Source organism: Carcharhinus amblyrhynchos, chromosome 2, assembly GCF_965287045.1.
Source record: "Carcharhinus amblyrhynchos chromosome 2, sCarAmb.v2.hapA, whole genome shotgun sequence".
Lineage (NCBI taxonomy): Eukaryota > Metazoa > Chordata > Chondrichthyes > Carcharhiniformes > Carcharhinidae > Carcharhinus > Carcharhinus amblyrhynchos.
The window spans coordinates 66,931,068-66,951,297 of record NC_137325.1 but is presented as its reverse complement, the minus strand read 5'-3'; the positions used below and the strand labels follow the sequence as shown (position 1 = coordinate 66,951,297).

At 41.9% G+C, this 20,230-nt stretch overlaps 1 protein-coding gene across 1 annotated transcript in view; it reads left to right on the top strand.

Annotated features, from left to right (window-relative positions):
- LOC145355258 (ATP-dependent translocase ABCB1-like) overlaps positions 1–20,230 on the top strand; it is a 120,554-nt gene that overhangs the window by 66,730 nt on the left and 33,594 nt on the right. Inside the window, exons 16-18 of the mRNA XM_080207133.1 lie at positions 8,836–8,997; positions 13,716–13,916; positions 19,977–20,123. Of these exons, the coding sequence (XP_080063259.1) occupies positions 8,836–8,997; positions 13,716–13,916; positions 19,977–20,123 (510 nt within the window). The remainder of the gene's footprint in view (positions 1–8,835; positions 8,998–13,715; positions 13,917–19,976; positions 20,124–20,230) is intronic.

Genomic DNA, 20,230 nt, shown 5'->3' with positions numbered 1-20,230 from the left:
GTCAAACATCATGCTTTGAGCTTCTATGGACCCCATCAGCAAAGCTGAGGGGGATTCTGATGCTTTGGCAACCCAAAATTTCCATATATTTCACCAAGGCATGCACCATAGCAAGGTCATTCCATAATAACCTCACACTGATCTAAGCAACATGATTGGCAGCAATTACGGGTTACAAGCCCAGCTTGACCAACAGAAAGAACAGGCATCACAGGCTGCCGTTGATGGTGGACAGATCATCACAAGTTGGATAGTCAACATCCATCTCAAACCAGGTAGTAAGATGCTGTTCCCCACCCCCTCCAACCCCCCACAAAAAGTGGACTGCACCAAGCAACATGACAAAGAAAGGGAAGAAGGTACCAACCCTTCAGTTTGCAGGTTGGAACATCAGAACCATGTGTCCAGGACTTCCCTCAGACTTCTCTCAGGTGATTTCTCTCAGATCGCTGACTCTTAGATCGCCATTATCAACAAAGCTGAATAGACTTATGCAGACATTTCAGCGCCTCAGGAATCATGTCTCCATGCTTGCGGATCACTTAAGGGAGCAAGACTACATTTTTTACTGGCAAGGTAGAGATCCAAAAGAGCCAAGACAGCTTGGAACAGACTTTGCCATAGAATCATAGAATCCCTACAGTGCAGAAAGAGGCCATTTAGCCCATCGAGTCTGCAGCGACAACAATCCCACCCAGGCTCTATCCCTGTAACCCCACTTATTTAATCTGCTATTCCCTCTAAACTACACATTCCCGGGACACAAAAGGGCAATTTAGCTGATTGAATAGTACAATGGAAGAATTAAGAATTATTATTTTTTTAAGGAAACACAGAAACCCTACAGTGCAGAAAGAGGCCATTTGGCCCATTGAGTCTGCACTGACCACAAGCTCAACCAGACCCTATCTCATATCTCTACATATTTACCTGCTAATCCCCCTAATTTACACATCTCAGGACAAAGGGGCAATTTTAGCATAGTCAATCAACTTAACCCACACATCTTTGGACTGTGGGATGAAACTGGAGCACCCGGAGGAAACCCATAAAGACATGGGAGAACGTGCAAACTCAACACAGAGAGTGACCCAAGCTGGGAATTGAACCCAGGTCCCTGGCACTGTGAGGCAACACTGCTGACCATTGTGCCACCTGAACTGCCCGCCCATCAGAAACTATTTGCTCAATACGATAGAGTCACCCACAAATGCCTCAGAATGCACACTGTCCATCTGGCTGCATGCCACTCCTAGACCAGTATACCTCTTCAGCATCAACTCCCCAACACTTTTCCTTAGTTAAAGACTAGCTCTGTGAGGAACTCTACAACATCATCAGCAGCATCCTTAACACCAAATATCTGTTCCTGCTGGGGAACTTAATGCCAGGGTTGAGGCCAGCCACAGCTCCTTGCCCTACTGTCTTGGGCGACATGGCATTGGCAGGATGAATGAGAACAGACAGAGATTGCTAGCGTTGTGTGTGTACCACAGTCTGCATTACCAACCCATTCTTTCAGACCAAACCGTGTCGCCAGCTTTCATGAAGACATTCAAGACCATGCTGGTGGCACCAGCTGGACTGCATCATCACCCAGTGAGCCTTTATAAAGTGTCCTAATCTCATGCAGCTTACGTAGCACGGACTGTAACACTAACCATGCCCTGGTATCCAGCAATGTTACACTCCAACCAAAGAAGATGCATCATTCCAAGCAAACTGGTCACCCTTGTATCGACACCCTTCTCCCCAAGCCTGTGTGGGTTTCCTCTTGGTGCTCTGGTTCTTTCCCACATTCCAAAGATGTGTAGATTACATGGATTGGCTATGCTAAATTGCCCTTTAGTGTCAGGGGGACTAGAAAGGGTAAATGCATGGGATTATGGGGACAGGGTCTGCGTGAGACTGTGTTCCGTGCAGACTTGATGGGCCAAATGGCCTCCTTCTGTATTGTAGGATTCTATGAACACTATCAGAATTTCTCACCCACAACCGTCACAGGAGTTTTTCAGTTCCCTTGAACAAGCCCTTCAAAACATTCTGTGGGGTATTCAGGGTCTAGTGGGCCCTCATTAGTGACATCATCTATAACTCAGCAATGATCACCTTTGGCAAATGTGAGAAGCAGAATGCAGACTAGTTTCAAGCCCACTTTGACGAGATGCAACCAGTCATAGACACAATTGTAGTGCTCTGCTGATCTACAGGCAAACGCCCAGTGAGGAAACATCCTCAACGCTTAAAACTGTCAGAAGCACAATGCAAAGAACAACTCGACGCTGTGCAAGTGACTGCTGACAACATCTATTATAGTCATATTCAGCTGGTCTCTGACATTGGAATTGTACAACGACATCAAGGAAGCTTTTGTACCAACCATCAAGAAGACCACTGTCTCTTCCCCGCCTCCAAATTTAAATGAGGGGAAACAATCACTGACCAAAGCAAGTAAATGAACTGCAGAATGGAGCACTACCTAGAACTGTACTCCAGCAAAGCATTGTCACTGATGTCACCCTCAATACACCTCATCCTCTGCCTGTCATGAATGAGCAAGACTAGCAGCCAATGGAACCAAAGCTCAGTAATGCCATTGATTCTCTATCCAGCAGAAACGTACCTGGAAAGGATGGCATTACTCCTGAAATAATTAACTGTGCAAGCCAGCTATACTCTCAAAGCCCCGCAAACTGCTTTGCTAGTGTTGGGATGAGGAAGAAGTATCACAAGACAAGCACGATGCCAACATCATTGCCCTCTATAAGAACAAGGGTGACTGCAACAATTACCCTACTCCTCACAGTTGGGAAAGCCTTTGCCTAAATCATTTTTAAACAGACTTCAGAAGCTGACTGATCATATTCAAGCTGAGGCACAGTGAGGCTTTTGTGCAGAGAGATCCACTTTCGACATGCTGTTCTCCCTACACCAGCTACAGCAGAAATGCCATGAATGATGAATGTCCCTCTACGTCTTCTTCATACATCTTAGCAAAGCCTTTGACTTCATCAGCAAATGTGGTCTTTACAATTTACTGGCAAAGATCAGGGGGGCAATTCTCCCATCCCATTGCACATACGTTCCCACCCCAATAGTGTTTCACAGGGTCAAATCTGCAATGGAAATCGGCAGGGGGACACAGGAATGAATTAAATTCCTATTTTAATATATTTAAATACAATTAGTGGGCCTGGGGCTGAAGTCTGTTGTTACATCAACATCTCAGTGTTGAAGAGCTTATCATCAGGCTTGCAGCTTCACACATTCAGGTGCCCACCCTCACTTCCCACCCTCGCCCACCAGCCAGCGCATAATTGCTCTCTGGTATAGATCATGGGTAGGAGCAGATTTCACATCTGCTTTCAATCCTGCCTATCATGCTCACCTGATGTGTTGAAACATTAGGCTCATGGCCACGATGCTGACTGAATGAAATACCACAGATCACATGCAGGGTTCCAGTTATGGTGTAAAATGAAAATGGTGTTGTCAAAAAAAATGTAATTGCTGTTTGAGCAATGATTTTCCTAAGTGTTTTCCTTATTTACAACCACTTGAAAGAAAATATCTATATCATGTTCAATGTGCCAGTTTCCACTTCAAATGGAAGCAAAACATCTAGAAAAGGATGTGAAGGTACCGCTAAATATAAATCTGTTCATGCGTGTTAATTCAAGTTCTGCTGCAATTTATCTACAAATTTGAGCCAACACAACCTGCACTCCATGGGCAATGAGCACAAAAAACTAATTTTTCTCAGCTGTACTATTGACCAGCAGGGTTAAAATGCACAGCGTTATTTGAACCAGACACTGGTTTGCATTTGTAGTCTACATAACTTTTAAATTGTATGTTGCTAATATTTTTTGTGCAGCAATGCAATGTAATCTAGATTTACAGTATGGTCACTTTCTGTACTGTCACTCTATATCCCTGTATTCAGTTTAGAAAATATAAGCTAGGAATTTACAGCCTTGCCAAGGTTTCATAGAAACTGAAAGCAGGAGTAGGCCTTTGAGCTGCTGTGCCATTCATTTTGATCATCAAATTCAATATCCTGACCCCCTCTTCCCCTCCCCCATACCTCTTGATCCCCTTCACCCCAAGAACTTCATCTAATTTCTTCTTGAAATCAGACAATGTCTTGGCCTCAACTACATTCTGTGGTAGGGAATTCCACACATTCACCATCCTCTGTTTGAAGAAATTTCTCCTCACCTCAGTTCTAAAAGGTTTACTCCTTATCCTTAAACTATGACCCCTAATTCTGAACTCCACCACTATTGGAAACATTCTTTCTGAATCTACCCTGTTAGAGTTTTACAAGTTTCTATGAAATCCCTCCTCACGCTTTTAAATTCCAGTGTATATAATCCTAACCGATTTAGACTCTTCTCATATGACAGACCTGCCATCCCAGGAATGCCTGGCAAACCTTCACTGTACTTCCACTATAGCAAGGTCATCCTTCCTTAAGTAAGGACATCAAAACTGCACACAATACTCCAGGTGTGGCCTCACCAATCCCCTATACAATTGCGGCAAAACATTCATATCCCTACACTGAAATCCCCTCACTATGAAGACCAACATAAATTGACATTTATTTTGGAGGTTGGAGGCTATTGTTTCTCGAATTACCCGCAAACATGTCTTGCTCCGATGTCACCTTTCTTAACTTCCTTTTCAAGTTTTAGTGTGGTCATTGTTCCTCTGAATTTTTCTCTCTTGCTCCTTCTGAACATCTCTTCCTATCATTGTTATACTGAAATATGGATTGACTGCACCTTCTTTGAATCCAATCCATTCTAACATGACTGTCCTTGGCTCCCTCAATCTTTTCTACTTTTTACTGAATACAATCTTTTGGAATTGAAGAATAGTTTGCCTTATTCCTTTCAACTTTGCTATGGGTTTGAACTACACCTAGATTTCTCCATTTAAAAGAAATGATATTTATGTACGTTTCTATTGTCTATAGCATGTTATAAGTTGTTCAGCTTCAAATTGTCTGTGAATGAACAGCCAGTAGCTTTATGGTAAGAATGTTGATTAAGATTACTCAAATGCCAGGTCAAACTTTGTGCTTGCTCAAGACACTGTCACAAAACTTTAATTGGAGAATAAGAATCAGAATAGGAGTGCTAACCATGGATGCAAGCCCACTGACATTTCATCCATAGTTAAGCAAAACAAACCACATAATTAATTTCCTTCTATTTATCAGGTCAGCAAATTCAGCATATACTTGTACAATGTTTCATTTAAGAATTTCAGGCTATGCGTTCCCTTGGAAATGACTTGCAGCAAGTGTATCTAGCTTGATATCCTGCATGCTATAAAAAACTAACACTGCACCTTGTGTAAGTGACCGAGTTCATGATTTTTATTGGTTTTATTCCTGAGTAAGCTAGGTTGTGCATATTATTAAAAAAAAATTGTCCTATTATGTCTTCTGGAGATATTTTAAACCAATCCACGTACCTGGATTTCTAACTTACAGTTACTCCCTTATGTCAACAAATGTGACATCCAACTTGGGAAGAAATATTCTGTGAATCTCCACATGATTGATCAGTTGTTGTGCTTTTAGTTAGTGTTCCTCCACACTACTAGGTCATTAGCTTTAAGTGTTCAAGTCTTCAAAGACGTTAGAGTAAATTTAATGAATGGCATGGAGGTGTACATTCCAGATATACACATTGATTTGAATACAAGAGCTCAGTATACATGTGAAATTTTCCACCCTTTATAATGAGGAAATGAAAAATCCTATGAAATTTGTTCACCGACATGCCATAATTCTGACCTATATACTTGGTCAATGAACATGCACTGAAAAGCTCCATTGTGATTCTCAATTAAACATTTTATTGAACAAATACAGTGGGGAAGAACTTTCCCACCGTGCCTGCCACAGGAATCGTAGTGGGCGGGGGCTGGACCATGTCGTGGTCCGTTGACCTCAAGCGGGAATTTCTTGTTTTGGGGTAAGTGCGCCCAGTGAGTTTGCCATTTAACAGAGTTTTCTTGCTTACTTATCCCTTAGACACAATTTCAGTGAGAACTTTGCTTTCTGCTAAGTAAAATAGTCCAAACAGATTTGTTTCTCAAATTCCAAACATATGTTTGCTAATTTTAGTGTATTTCTTTGTATTGTTTTAACACTACATCTTCTACTAGCCTATCAAACAAAATACAGAGAAAAGCAGACAAGGCTGGAAACCCAGAGTCAGTTACTTAGGGTTTGGAGAAAGAACACAGTCAATGTTTCAATTTAATACATTTCTGAAATGAAAAATATGCTGATTAAAAACAGAAAACTGAGGCAAGGTGAAAGAAAACAAACACAAACAAAGGAAACATGAGTGGAAAAATTGTTCGGTCAGTAAACAATTTTATTGGACAAGCAAGGAATAATCATTAAAAAAAGGAAAAGGTGAGAAAATAGGAGAGGGATGTTTTTTTAAATTGAGGTCGGCATAAGGAAAAATGCTGGAAACATTAAAGTTGGCTGGAGTTTTATGGAGTTTGTTGAGCTGACAGACCTTTAAAAATGACAGGACCTGATTCTAGCATTCCCAACCTAAATTCTGGCAATGCCAATACTGGCAATACTGTGCTTTATATGCTCTATCTGAGGCCAGAACTCTCCATTCACCTGACGAAGAGGGTAACCTCGAAAGCTAGTGAATTTACTATCAAATAAGTCAGTTGGACTTAAACCTGGTGTTGTCAGACTTTTTACTGCGTTTACCCCAGTCCAACGCCGGCATATCCACAACATGAATACCGATTTCCACCAGGGCCTTTTAAAGTTGTGGGCCAGTTCAGTTCATGGGCTCATTAACTTGGCTGGTTCCATTGCAGTAATAGCTCCTGTGCAATTTTCATGGAGTCCCGCCAGCTTTTAAAGAGTCACGATTCATGACACCTCCAGTTTGCATGAGGAACCTTTTTGAAGGTAAACTCGTAAGCCATTGTCGATTAAGTTGTATTTTCTAATCTGTGTTGATCCTAAAACCTGTGTGGAATTGTTAAAATAAGGGTGGAGTAAATGCATTTTGTACCATTATCCAATTTTTTCATCTTTAATAAATGTTTTTTCTTTGTTAGCAGTTTTGTGACTCTGTTCCTTCATGTTTTACATTTAAAACAAGAAGTAAAAGTGACAGTTCTTTGAGCCAGGGTTCCATCCTGGGCTCTTCCCATCCAGTTATAACATCAACTGGAATTGCAACAACCAGAAGACCTCCACACTTTTAATAGAATCTGTAACAAAAGCTTTTCCACTTTTTTGAATAAAAATCCTTTTTACTACAGGCCCGTGTAAGTGCATACCATCGAGAAGCCTTAAATTATCACAGAATCCTACAGTGCAGAAGAGGCCCTTCAGCCCATCAAATCTGCACTGATGCATGAAAGGCCTGATCTGACCACTTAATCCCACTTGCCAGCACTTGGCCCATTTCAGTATCAGAAATTGAAAGCACTTAAAACCTTCTTGTCTAGCATAAATAAACATTGTAAAATTGGCATCATAGATCAAAGTACCGACCAGTGATGTCAATCTAGCATGTTTCATCTAGGGCTCAGGTGTTTCAACAGCCTGATAGATTCCTGAGCACAGTAAGAGGTCTCACAACACCAGGTTAAAGCAGTTAACCTGGTGTTGTGAGACTTCTCACTGTGTTTACCCCAGTCCAATGCCGGCATCTCCACATCATGACTCCACATCGATTCCTGAGCGCTCAGCTATAGTATGTAACAAGCCTTGCTAAAGCCATAGGGGTTGTGCCACACTGGAAAAATAGCAAGAACATGAAAAACATTTATTTGTGCAAGGTTATTCACTTGAACGGACACAACCATATTAACGGCATGATGTTAATTCCTATTTTAATAAAGCAACACTTTATTTGAACGCCTTTCTCCCAGCTTCTATTTTTATATCCCAAATTCACCTTGGGCTCCAGACTTTATGAAGGGAAGTAAAATTGCAGTTTCACAGTTTATAGGGTTTGCATGCTTTGTTTAATTGATTAATTTATCTGTGCTGTGCCCTCATTTTGTTGACTCTGGTGAGCTGCAGACAGCTTGGGAAACCCATGCTCTGGCTATTGAAACCAGAATCCTTAATTAAACCCACTATCGGTTGCTTGTTTTTATATTGAAATTACTAACCCACAGCTTTGCAGAGGTTTTCTGCTAGAATTGGAATGCACTCCAGGTAAAACCAAAAGTGAAAGGGGTCTTGTCAATCCGCTTTCAACTTGCCAATATTTCTCAGCCATTTAACTATCCACATGTACCTGGAATTCCTACAACTGCACTTGAAACCAATTATTGGCTCTATTTAGGTAAGTATTCTGAATATACAAAATAGGAATGTAGTAGGCCATTTGGTCTCACCAACATCCTGTGTAACTGAAGCATAGCATCCTTACTTTCATGTTAAATTTCTCTCAAACTAAAGGATAGCATTCCATTAGCCTCCTGTGTACTAAAATTTTGTGATTTGTGCACTAGAACACTGAGATCATTCTGCACTTAGAATTCTGTAGCTTTTCTCTAAGTATTTAAGTAATACTCTGTAGTAGTACTTTTTTTTATTTTTCCTGCCAAAATGAACAACTTCAGTGTTGAAAAAGCAGACAATTGAGTTTCATGTGGTAATATTCATGCAGGTTAATTACAAGGCCTGTGATACCAAACAGCTTATTACAGTGTCATTAAAATTATTTGTGCAATTGACCAATGAATAGTTTAGGTTTTTGAATCTAGAGAGCAGGATTTAATAATACCTTTCCTAATCACCATCTTTCATTGCAGGCAAGAGCAGGTCGTACCACCATTGTGGTTGCCCACCGCCTTTCAACAATTCGCACTGCTGATGTTATTGCTGCCATTGACAAAGGAGTGATCACTGAACAAGGAACACACACTGAGCTCATGAACAGAAAGGGCATCTACTATTCCCTAGTCATGCAGCAGGTAAGCTGAAAGAATGTTCACCGGAACACACTTTGATAGAAAGAACATGAAGAGACAATACAAAAAAAGGGATAAAAGTAGTGCAGAAGCAAAGGGACCTGGGCGTATATGTGCATAAATCATTGAAGATGAGAGAGCAGGTAACATAGTATTCTGGGCTTTATTAATGAGGACATAGAATTCAAGAGCAAGGAGGTTATACTGAACTTATACAAGACGTTAGTCAGATTTCAGCTGGAATATTGTGTCCAGTTCTGGACATCATACTATAGGAGGGATGTGAACGCACTGTAGAGAATTCCGAAGAGGTCTACAGGAATGGTTTCAGGGATAAGAAACTTCAGTAATGAGGATAGATTGAAAAGATTGGGATGTTCTCCTTTGAGGGGAGAAGGCAAGAGGAGATTCAATAAGATATTTTAAATCATGAGGGGGCTAGACAGAGTAGATAGAGAGAAACTCTTCCCACTTGTAAAAGGATCGAGAACAAGAGGGCACAGATTTAAGGTGATTTGCAAAAGAATCAAATGTGATGTGCAGAAAAAAACTTTTTCCACACGAGTGGTTCGGGCTAGGAATGCACTGCCTGGAAGTGTGTTGGAGGCACGTTCATTTGAGGTTCAAGTGGGCATTAGATGATAATTTGAATAGAAACAATGTGCAGGGGTACAGTGAAAAGCAAGAGGGTGGCATTTATTCATAACGCTCGTTTGGAGAGTCAATGCAGACACATTGGGCCAAATGGCCTCTTTCTGTACCATAACGGTTTTGTAATAACAAAATTGGCTTTAATTATTCTATTTCATTGTGACTGAGACGGCTTTCTAATTTTGCTTGCAAATACCTTAACAAATTGAGGTAAAATATTAAAATAATTGATGGTTTAAAAAGCCTTATCCATACAATACACAGAGAGGAAGGGAAGTCCAGCAAAATTACCTTCTATTCCAGGAGCACCACTTTTTATCCAATAAAGAATGAATGATGTCAATTATAGAGGAGAAAATGGCCTTTGTTTCATACAATGGTTCAAGGTATACAGGCTAATGAAATGAATGTATTCTATGAATGTATAAAAGGGCCCTGCGCTTGGAAGTTGGAGCCTATGAAAACTTCCACTGCAGTTGGTAAAAGATGGTGGATTTTGAGCCATGCTATCATGTCTGTTTTTGTCAAGCAGTGGGTTTGATTGACAACTTCTCTGCTGGGCAATTTTTTCCACCATTGATTCTCAGAGTCCTACGTACATGTATTTCTCCCTATTTTGCCATAAATGCAGAATGAGAGGTACAGTGAGTAGAAGAAAGTGGCCACGGACATCAGAGGGCAGCAGAAATGCACCAACAGGACTTTCCAAAATTCGGGCACCAATCGATAAAACTCGATCTCTACAGTAGTTCAAAATTGAGTGGAATGGCATTGCAGATGTCAGGATGCTGGTTATATTTCCATGAAGTCAGGGCAATTCCGTGGACCTTTCAGGATAGAGGCTGGACCCAATTTCAGTATTCCAAGCTGCAGTCCACTGCTGTCTATTTTCATCAGGCTGGTGCTCTGTACTCCTGACCTGACCAGACCAGTGGGGAATAGGTATGTCTTATTCTTTGAGGAGGTAACAAGAAAGTTAGATGAAGGAGAACCAGTGGATGTGATTTATTTAGATTTCCAGAAGGCCTTTAACAAGCTGCCGCATTGGACACTGTTAAATAAGTTACTGTTAAATAAGTTAAGACCCGTGGTGTTAAGAGTAAGATCCTGGCATGGATAGAGGATTTCCTGACTGGCAGAAGGCAGAGAATGGGGATAAAGGATCTTTTTCAGGGTGTCAGCCAGTGACTTGTGATGTGCCTCAGGGGTCAGTGCTGGGACCACAACTTTTCACAATATACATTAATGTTAATGTACATTTAACAATATACATTAACAATTCGGAAGAAGGAATTGAAGGCACTGTTGCTAAGTTTGCAGATATGTAGAGGGACAGGTAGTATTGAGGAAGCAGAGGGGCTGCAGAGGGGCTTGGACAGGTGAGGAGAGTGGGCAGATGAAGTACAATGTAGAAAAATATGAGGTTATGCACACTGAACCTGCATGTTAACTTCAAGAGAATCTTGAACAATGACTCCCAAGCCCGTTTGTGTTTCTGATTTCCTAAGCATTTCCCCATTTAGAAAATAGTGTGTGCCTCCATTCCTCCAAAGCCTTCAGTTCCTTCTTCCAAATTGTTAATGTATATTGCGAAACATTGTGGTCCCGACATCAACCCCTGAGGCACACTACAATTCACCAGCTGCCATCCTGAAAAAGAACCCTTTAGGATGAGGAATGGAGGCATAGACTATTTTCTAAATGGGGAAATGCTTCAGAAATCAGAAATCTTGGGAGTCATTGTTCAAGATTCTCTTAAAGTTAACATGCAGGTTCAGTCGGCAGTTAGGACGGCAAATGCAATGTTAGCATTCATGTCAAAAGGACTAGAATACAGGAACAGGGGTGTACTTTTGAGGCTGTATAAGGCTCTGGTCAGACCCCATTTGGAGTATTGCAATCAGTTTTGGGCCCCATATCTAAGGAAGGATGTGTTGGCCTTGGAAAGGGTCCAGAGGAGATTGACAAAAACGATTCCTGGAATGAAGAGCTTTTCATATGAGGAACAGGTGAGGACACTGTGCCTGTACTCGTTGGAGTATAGAAGGATGAGGGGGGATCTTATTGAAACTTACAGGTTATTTGAGGCCTGGACAGAGTGGGCATGGAGAGGATGTTTCCAGCAGTAGGAAAAACTAGAACCAGAGGGTATAAGCTCAAGCTAAAGGAACAATCCATTTAAATCAGAGATGAGGAGGAATTTCCTCAGCCAGAGAGTGGTGAATCTGTGGAACTCTTTGCTGCAGAAGGCTGTGAAGGCCAGGTTATTGAGTGTCTTTAAGACAGGGATAGATAGGTTCTGGATTAATAAGGAGGTCAGGGGTTATGAGGAAAAGACAGGAGAATGGGGATGATAAAAATATCAACGATGATTGAATGGCGGAGCAGACTCGATGGGCCAAGGGGCCTAATTCTGCTCCTATGACTTATGGTCCTACCCTTCCACAAATTTCATGGACCAGGTTTTCAATGTGTCTTGATTCATGACTCCTCAGAAGTGTTATGAACCCTAAGCTGCGCATGGGAATCTTTTGAAAGGTGACCTTAAACGGTCTTCCCCTTAGCCTCTCCATGTTAGCTTATGCCTTCCCCCATTTCTAATTGTCCCTCAGCACTTCCATGCCAACCAATGCCCATCCAGATTCCCATTAGCTCCTGTATCCTTCATGACAACTTACACATATTCCATGCTATTTATCCAGTATATACTTTGTTGCACAAAGTCCGATAATGGGCCTCTTGAACAGCCAAACTTTGCACCTGACAGCCCCTTTGGTTGACTCCAACTTGTTTCTAGGGTGTCAGGCCTGTCTTCTGTTAACACCTGCCTACCCAGCTGAAAATTCTGCTTTTTCAGGCACTTTTTCTTGAGGCAGACACACCTAAGTTTGACCATTACCCAATTCCTGCTACCTGCTATGAGGATTAAAATCACTCCTGCAGAATTGAATTTTATTCTCTATTGTGAGGCATTGTTCATCTCTTCGTGCACTCCTAATGTCCTCTAATGTCCACCATCTTCTATTCGTTTTCATGTGTGTGAAAAAGAAACTCCTATATTTATCTGGTTGTTCGGTTTCTGCTATAACTATAACTGAAGATTCAAAGTGTGGAAGATCAATGTTCAATCTGAAGAAGCAAAAAGCTAGCCAGGCTTTTAATTGTCTTTTCACAAGCTTTTAGCAAATTTATCAAATCTTTCAACCCGCAGTGTGAATAGCTGCAAATGTCTGAAATTTAAAATCCTCACTTTTCGTGCTTAAATTCCTTCATGGTACCACTTCTACCAATTATTCTTCTTTTTATTGTTTCACCTCACTATAAGAAGGATGTGGAAGCATTGGAGAGTGTGCAGAGGAGATTTACCAGGATGCTGCCTGGTTTAGTGGGTAGGTCTTATGAGGAAAGGTTGAGAGAAGTGAGGCTTTTCTCTTTAGCGTGGAGGAGGATGAAAGGTGACTTAATAGAGGTTTATAAAATGATGAAAGGGATAGATAGAGTGGACGTTCAGAGACTATTTCCTCGGGTGGGTGTAGCTGTTACTGGGGGGCTTAACTATAAGGTTCACGGTGGGAGATATAAGAGGGATGTCCGAGGTAGATTCTTTACTCAGAGAGTAGTTGGGGGGTGGAATGCACTGCCTGCTATAATAGTGGAGTTGGACACTTTAGAAACTTTCAAACGGTTATTGGATAGGCACATGGAGCAAACCAGAATGATGGGGAGTGGGATAGCTTTCTTGTGTTCGGACATAGCTTGGCACAACATCGAGGGCCGAAGGGCCTGTACTGTGCTGTACTGTTCTATGTTCTTCAGTCCTAACTCCCTCAAGGACATTGCATTCCTCTCGTTCAGTCCTCTTTTTACATTCCAACTACCCTTGCCCAACATTGGTGTCTTGTTATCAGTCTTTCAAATCCCTTTTCCTCCCCCCACCCCCAACCCTCCATAGGCTCTCCATTTATTTCACTGTTTTTTCATTTAAGACCCTTTTTAAAGTTCACTCTGGCCAAACTAAAATATTGGATACGTTCGGTCTTAGATCTCACCTCTCTGCGTTTCATTTTCAGGCTTCGTCCAAGGAGAGTGACAGTGATGAAGAAATGGATGATGCTTTGGAAGAAGTGAAGCAAGCAGAAAATAATGAACACACAAGTATGAATATTATCAACAGGAGCAGCTTCAAAAGAAAATCAAGCAGGAAACTTCACCAAACTAATTCCTCTGAACCATCGCAAACAATAGAGGATAATATACAAGAAGAAAAACCGGTTAGAATTATATGATATCAAAACTAATATTGACAATTTTTTGGTAAATGTTTGTGTATATTAGGGGGAGGTAGCGGCAAATGGTATTGTCACTGGATTAGTAATATTCTGGAGAAGTGGGTTAAAATCCCACTATGGCGGATGATGAATCTAAGTTCCAATTTATTACAACAAGCAATTGCTGGTGTGCCCACCTACATATTGGACTGGAATTTTCCAGCAAAGTATTGACAAGCTTATTGCACACTGTAGTATTAGTATATAAATTATCTAGCATTTGGTCACAAGGGAGGGGCAATCACCATAAGATGTTTAACCTCATGACAGCTAGTTACAACGCAAATAATGGGGGTGACTCAGCCAAAAGTGCTGAATTGGTGGGAAAACTGTTCTCAATCACAACTGTTTTCTCAGTGCAGCTTCAGACTTGAATCTCCCCGCTCTGTGCAATGCAGAGGTCCCCATTGGAATCTCATTAAAAACCCAGGGGGACAGGGCCTATTCACTCAGGAGTCTGACAGTTCTGGAACTCGGCACATGCACAGTGACCCCGATCTGTCAGTCTCCGCGTTTGCTGGCCAGCTCAATCACTGGCCAGCCCAAGATCCCCATAGTGCTGTTCCTCCAGCCCACGCACACCCCCACTGCCCAATCGCAAGTCCAACAACAATTCCCGGGCCAGCCCTGACCCCCTCCCCCACCCCGATTGCTGGTCTCCCTCCAGCCCAGACAGACTGGCAGTAGGGCACCCTGCTTCTTTGGCACTGCCTGATGTCTTGTGGACACTGCCAAGGTACCCCCGAGCATGAGCTGTTTTCCCCTTGGGCAGTGCCAGGGGGCACAGGCTGGGACTGCCAGGGTGTCCAGGAGACACCACCACCCCACCCACCGCTGCCCAACTCCTTGGGGGGGGCCCTGATTGCACCCCCCCCCCACTTCATTCTTGCTGAAAACTCTGCCAGTTCCCCAAACATGGGGAGCTGCTCAAAACCCTGCTGGAATGAAGAACTCCTGGTGGGGTGAGAGATTCAATCAGGTCCGGCAAGTTCTCGATAATCGCATGCCAAACATATTTAAACTACATTTAAAAAAAAAGATTCAAATCACTTACCTGTCTTCCTGCTGGTTTCCAGCATGGTCTGGACTCCGACTGTTCTCCGGCTCTGGGGGATGTGCATGCATTCCTGATGCGTGCGCAAATCCCAGAAAAAGGCCGTGATGCGCATCTCCCAGCCTGATCCGCCAGAAAAGTGGCGGATTACGATAGGAGAATCAGTCCCAATGTTTGAGTGAAAGAAAGCAAAAAAATCCAACTGGTTTTCCACACAGGCAAATTCTGGCCATAGTCTTTCTCTTTTTTGTCAGGAATAGGAATTGGACACGGCAATCCTAAGATGCTTCATTCCACTGTTTATTTGACAGTAATGCTTGAGAAAAATAAATTACCATTCAGTGGGCTAAAATCATTGAAAATGTGCAAACTCTAAGATGCTGTTTGCATAAACTCTGCAATTAACATAATTTTGAATATGCATCAGACAGACATAGAACATAGAACATTACAGCGCAGTACAGGCCCTTCGGCCCTCGATGTTGTGCCGACCAGTGGGACCAATCTAATGACCCTCTAACCTAAACTATTCCAATGTTATCCATATGCCTATCCACTGACCATTTGGACGCCCTTAAAGTTGGTGAGTCCACAACTGCTGCAGGCAGAACATTCCACGCCTTTACTACCCTCTGAGTAAAGAACCTACCTCTGACATCCGTCCTATAATTACCACCCCTTAATTTAAAGCTATGTCCCCTCGTGTTAGCCATCACCATCCGAGGAAAAAGGCTCTCACTGTCCACCCTATCTAACCCTTTGATCATCTTGTATGCCTCAATTAGGTCACCTCTTAACCTTCTTCTTTCTAACAAAAACGACCTCAGGTCCCTCAGCCTTTCCTCATAAGACCTTCCCACCATACCAAGCAACATCCTGGTAAACCTCCTCTGCACCCTTTCCAATGCCTCCATATCCTTCTTATAATGTGGCGAACAGAACTGTACGCAATACTCCAAGTGCGGCCGCACCAGAGTTTTGTACAGTTGCAACATGATCTCACAGCTCCGAAATTCAATCCCTCTACCAATAAAAGCTAACATACCGTATGCCTTCTTAACAACCTTCTCAACCTGGGTATCAACTTTCAGGGATCTATGCACATGTACACCGAGATCTCTCTGCTCGTCAACACTATGAAGTGTCCTTCCGTCAGCCTATATTCTGTACTCCTGTTACTCTTACCAAAGTGAATCACCTCACACATTTCCGTATTAAACTCCATTTGCCACCTCTCAGCCCAGCTCTGCAACTTATCTATGTCCCTCTGCAAACTGTAGCATCCATCCTCACTGTCTACAACTCCTCCGACTTTGGTGTCGTCAGCAAATTTACTAAACTTGATGAACCTTGTTCATGCTTGTTGAAAAATTGCACATATTTGTATATATGCAAATATATATTTGCCTTGCATATATTTTTTCCAAACATGTTTAGTTGAAAATTATTTGAGGTTCCCAGCCCTTGAGGCCCGTTTGGTTGGCAAACATTCAGTTGCTCCACCACCAGCACTCAGTAGCAGTACTGTGTACTATCTACAAGATGCACTGCAGCAATTCACCAAAGTTCCTTAGACAGCATCTTCCAAACCCATGACCGCTGCCATCTCAAAGGATAAGGGCAGCAGATAAATGGGAACACCACTACCTGCAAGTTCCCCTCCAAGCCACTCGCCATCCTGACTTGGATATATATAGCTGTTCCTTCACAGTCGCTGGGTCAAAATCCTGGAATTCCCTCGCTAACAGCATCATGGGTCAACCTGCAGCGATTCAAGAAGGCAGCTCACCAGCACCTTCTCAAGGGCAACTAGGAGTGGGCAATAAATGCTGGCCAGCCAGCGATGCCCATCTCCCACAAATGAATAAAAAAAATTCTCCACGCTGTTGGTCAATCCTTAGCAGTGTGTGCAAGATGTCTGACAGATGTCAGAAATTAAGATCTCTATTCAAGTGACTGCTGCCTCTGAACTGAAGCAGGAACCTGGAGTAGGTGGCTCAACTTACACCAACTATCCCAAGCATGGTTCTGAGAAAGCAGAGATGGCAAAGCTAAATGGAAAGAATTCCCATGTTCATGGTATCTAGATCAATCAAGTGATGCATATGGTGCCTCAATAGCGGTCTCAACATCAATATTCTGATGCCAGGAATAATTTGTAATTTGGTTAGATAGGTCCTCTTTTACAGGAAGTGGGGCAAGAAGGAAGTAACCCTGCAACACATCTACTCTACAAGCCACCAGTCTAGGCTGCACTCTGTTTCCTGCAGGCATTGACTAAAATGCATAAACCTGGCACAGTTATGTGAATCAGTTGATTGAACCTGAACTCTGGATACTTCAGATATCAGTGCTGTCAGGTCTGATATCCTCATTCCAGCAAATCTGGCCAACAATTATTAACATTAGCAATTTTCCTAAAATGGATTATACTTTTCTTTCCAAAACAAACATCTATATTGCTCAGTGACAGCACAACCAACTTGCGTTATGAGATTGAAGGATTATAAACAAACCAGGAACATTGAACCCCTCAAACCAGCTCCACTGCCATTCAGTAAGATCATGGCTGATCTGATAGTAACCTCAGATCTGCATCCTGCCATGCCCCGATAACTTTTCACTCTTGCTTACCAAGAATATATCCACCTTTGCCTTAAAAATATTCAAAGATTCTGCTTTCACCACCTCTTCAGGAAGAGTTCTAAACTCTCACACCCTCTGAGAGAAAAGAAATTGCCTCATCTCCATTTTAAGTGGAAAACCTTTATTTTTAAACAGTGACCGCCAGTTCTAGATTCTCCCACAAGTGGAAACATCCTTCACATCCACCATGTCAAGACCACCCAGGATCTTGTATGCTTCAATCAAGTCACTTCTTACTCCAGTCGTTACAAACTTAGCCTGTTTAACTGTTCCTCATATAATAATCCACTCACTCCAGGTATTAATCTGGTAAAACGTCTCTGAACTACTTCGAACGCATTTATATTTTTCTTGAAGTAAGGTGACCAATACTGTACATGGTACTCCAAATTTAGTCTCACTAGTGATCTTACAACTAAAGCATAACCTCCATACTTTTGTATTTAATTCACCTTATAATAACTGATAACATTCTATTAACTTTTCTAATAACTTTCTGCACCTGCATACAACTTTTTGTGATTGATGTACTAGGACACCCAGATCCCTCTGCACCTCAATGCTCTGCAATATCTCACCGTTTAGATAATATGCTTTGTTATTATTCCTGCCAAAATGGACGATTTCACATTTTCCCACATTATACTGTATTTGCCAGATCTTTGCTCACCTATCTTATGTGTATATTTTTGGAGCTTGCTTGCTCCATAACTTACTTTCCTATCTATTTTTGTTATCAGCAAATTTGGCAACTATACCTTCAATCCCTTCATTATATAAATTGTAAACCGTTGCAGTTCCAACATTGATCCTTGTAGCGCACCACTTGTTACATTTTGCCAGCCTATAAAAGATGCATTTTGCCTATTCTGTGTATTGTCAGCCATGATAGACATATAAGATGATTAGAGGTTTAGATAGGGTGGACAGTGATAGCCTTTTTCCTCGGATGGGGAAAGCTAGCACGAGGGGGCATAGCTTTAAATTAAGGGGTGGTAGTTATAGGATGGATGTCAGGGGTAGGTTCTTTACCCAGAGGGTGGTGAGGGATTGGAATGCCCTGCCTGCTGCAGTTGTAAATGCGCCTAGTTTGGGGGCATTTAAGAGATCCGTGGATAGGTTTATGGATGGAAAGGGTTTGGTTTAGGTTAGAGGGTCATTGCTTTTTAACTGGTCGGCGTAACATCGTGGGCCGAAGGGCCTGTTCTGCGTTGTAATGTTCTATGTTCTATGTTCTATGATGTGAATGTGCGGGTGTTGGACTGGGGTAAACACAGTAAAAAGTCTGACAACACCAGGTTTTGGTCCAACCGATTTATTTGATAGTAAACGCACAAGCTTTCGAGGTTTCCCTCTTTGTCAGGTGAATGGAGAGTTCTGGCCTCAGACAGAGCATATAAAGCACAGACAGTTTCGAGATTACTGATTAGAATGCGAATCTTTACACCTAACCTGCTGTTCAAGTCCTAAAGTGGCATTGTCGGCCACTTTAGGACTTGAACAGCAGGTTAGGTGTAAAGATTCGCATTCTAATCAGTAATCTCTAAACTGTCTGTGCTTTATATGCTCTGTCTGAGGCCAGAACTCTCCATTCACCTGACGAAGAGGGAAACATCAAGCTTGTGCGTTTACTATCAAATAAATCGGTTGGACTAAAACCTGGTGTTGTCAGACTTTTTACTATTGTCAGCCAGCCAGCCTTCTATCCATGCCAATATATTACCCCCTATAACATAGATTTTATTTTCTGCAATAATCTTTGGTGTGGTACTTTTGTAAATATCTCCTAGAAATCTAAATATTGTATGTCCATTGGTATCCCCTTTATCCATGGCAAATGTTACTAAGTCCAAAAGTTGGTTAAATTTATTTTCCTCGTACAAAGTCATGTTGACTGTGCCTGATATCATGAGCTTTTCCAAATGTTCTGCTATAGCTTCTATCATTTTCCCTGTGAAAGATGTTAAGCTAACTGGCCTATAGTTTCCCACTTCCAACATCCCTTTTTGAATAATGAAGCTATATTTGATATCTTCCAATCTTAATGGGACGGTCCCTGAGTCTGTGGAGGTTTGGAAAATTAAGACCAATGCATCAACTATCACACTAGGATAAAGTTCCTCAACACCTAGCATTCGGGCCAGTCAGATTCTGAGTCCAGTAAATGCCTCATTAAATGATGGCCATTTTATAGTTCAACAGGGTTTAGACGAGATAACCTCATTTTGTGGTTTACCCTGGAACAGGCAGAATGTTAGACTGGAGATTGGTTTTATTAATTATTTTCTTTCTAAATTGTGAAGGAGGAAAGTTGTTCAGACGTTTCATTTTGGCAAATTCTTGCTTTGAACAAGTCAGAGTGGCCGTACATTGTCATAGGACTACTAGCTGCCGTGATATCTGCTGCTGTCACACCAGCATTTGCTGTGGTCTTTTCCAGGATTATTGGAGTGAGTTTCCTTTATCTCTCTGATACAATTCAGAAATTTAAAATCATAAGTCTAATCCATATATTGTTACAATTTACAAGAGAAAATGACGATTACTCATTCAGTTT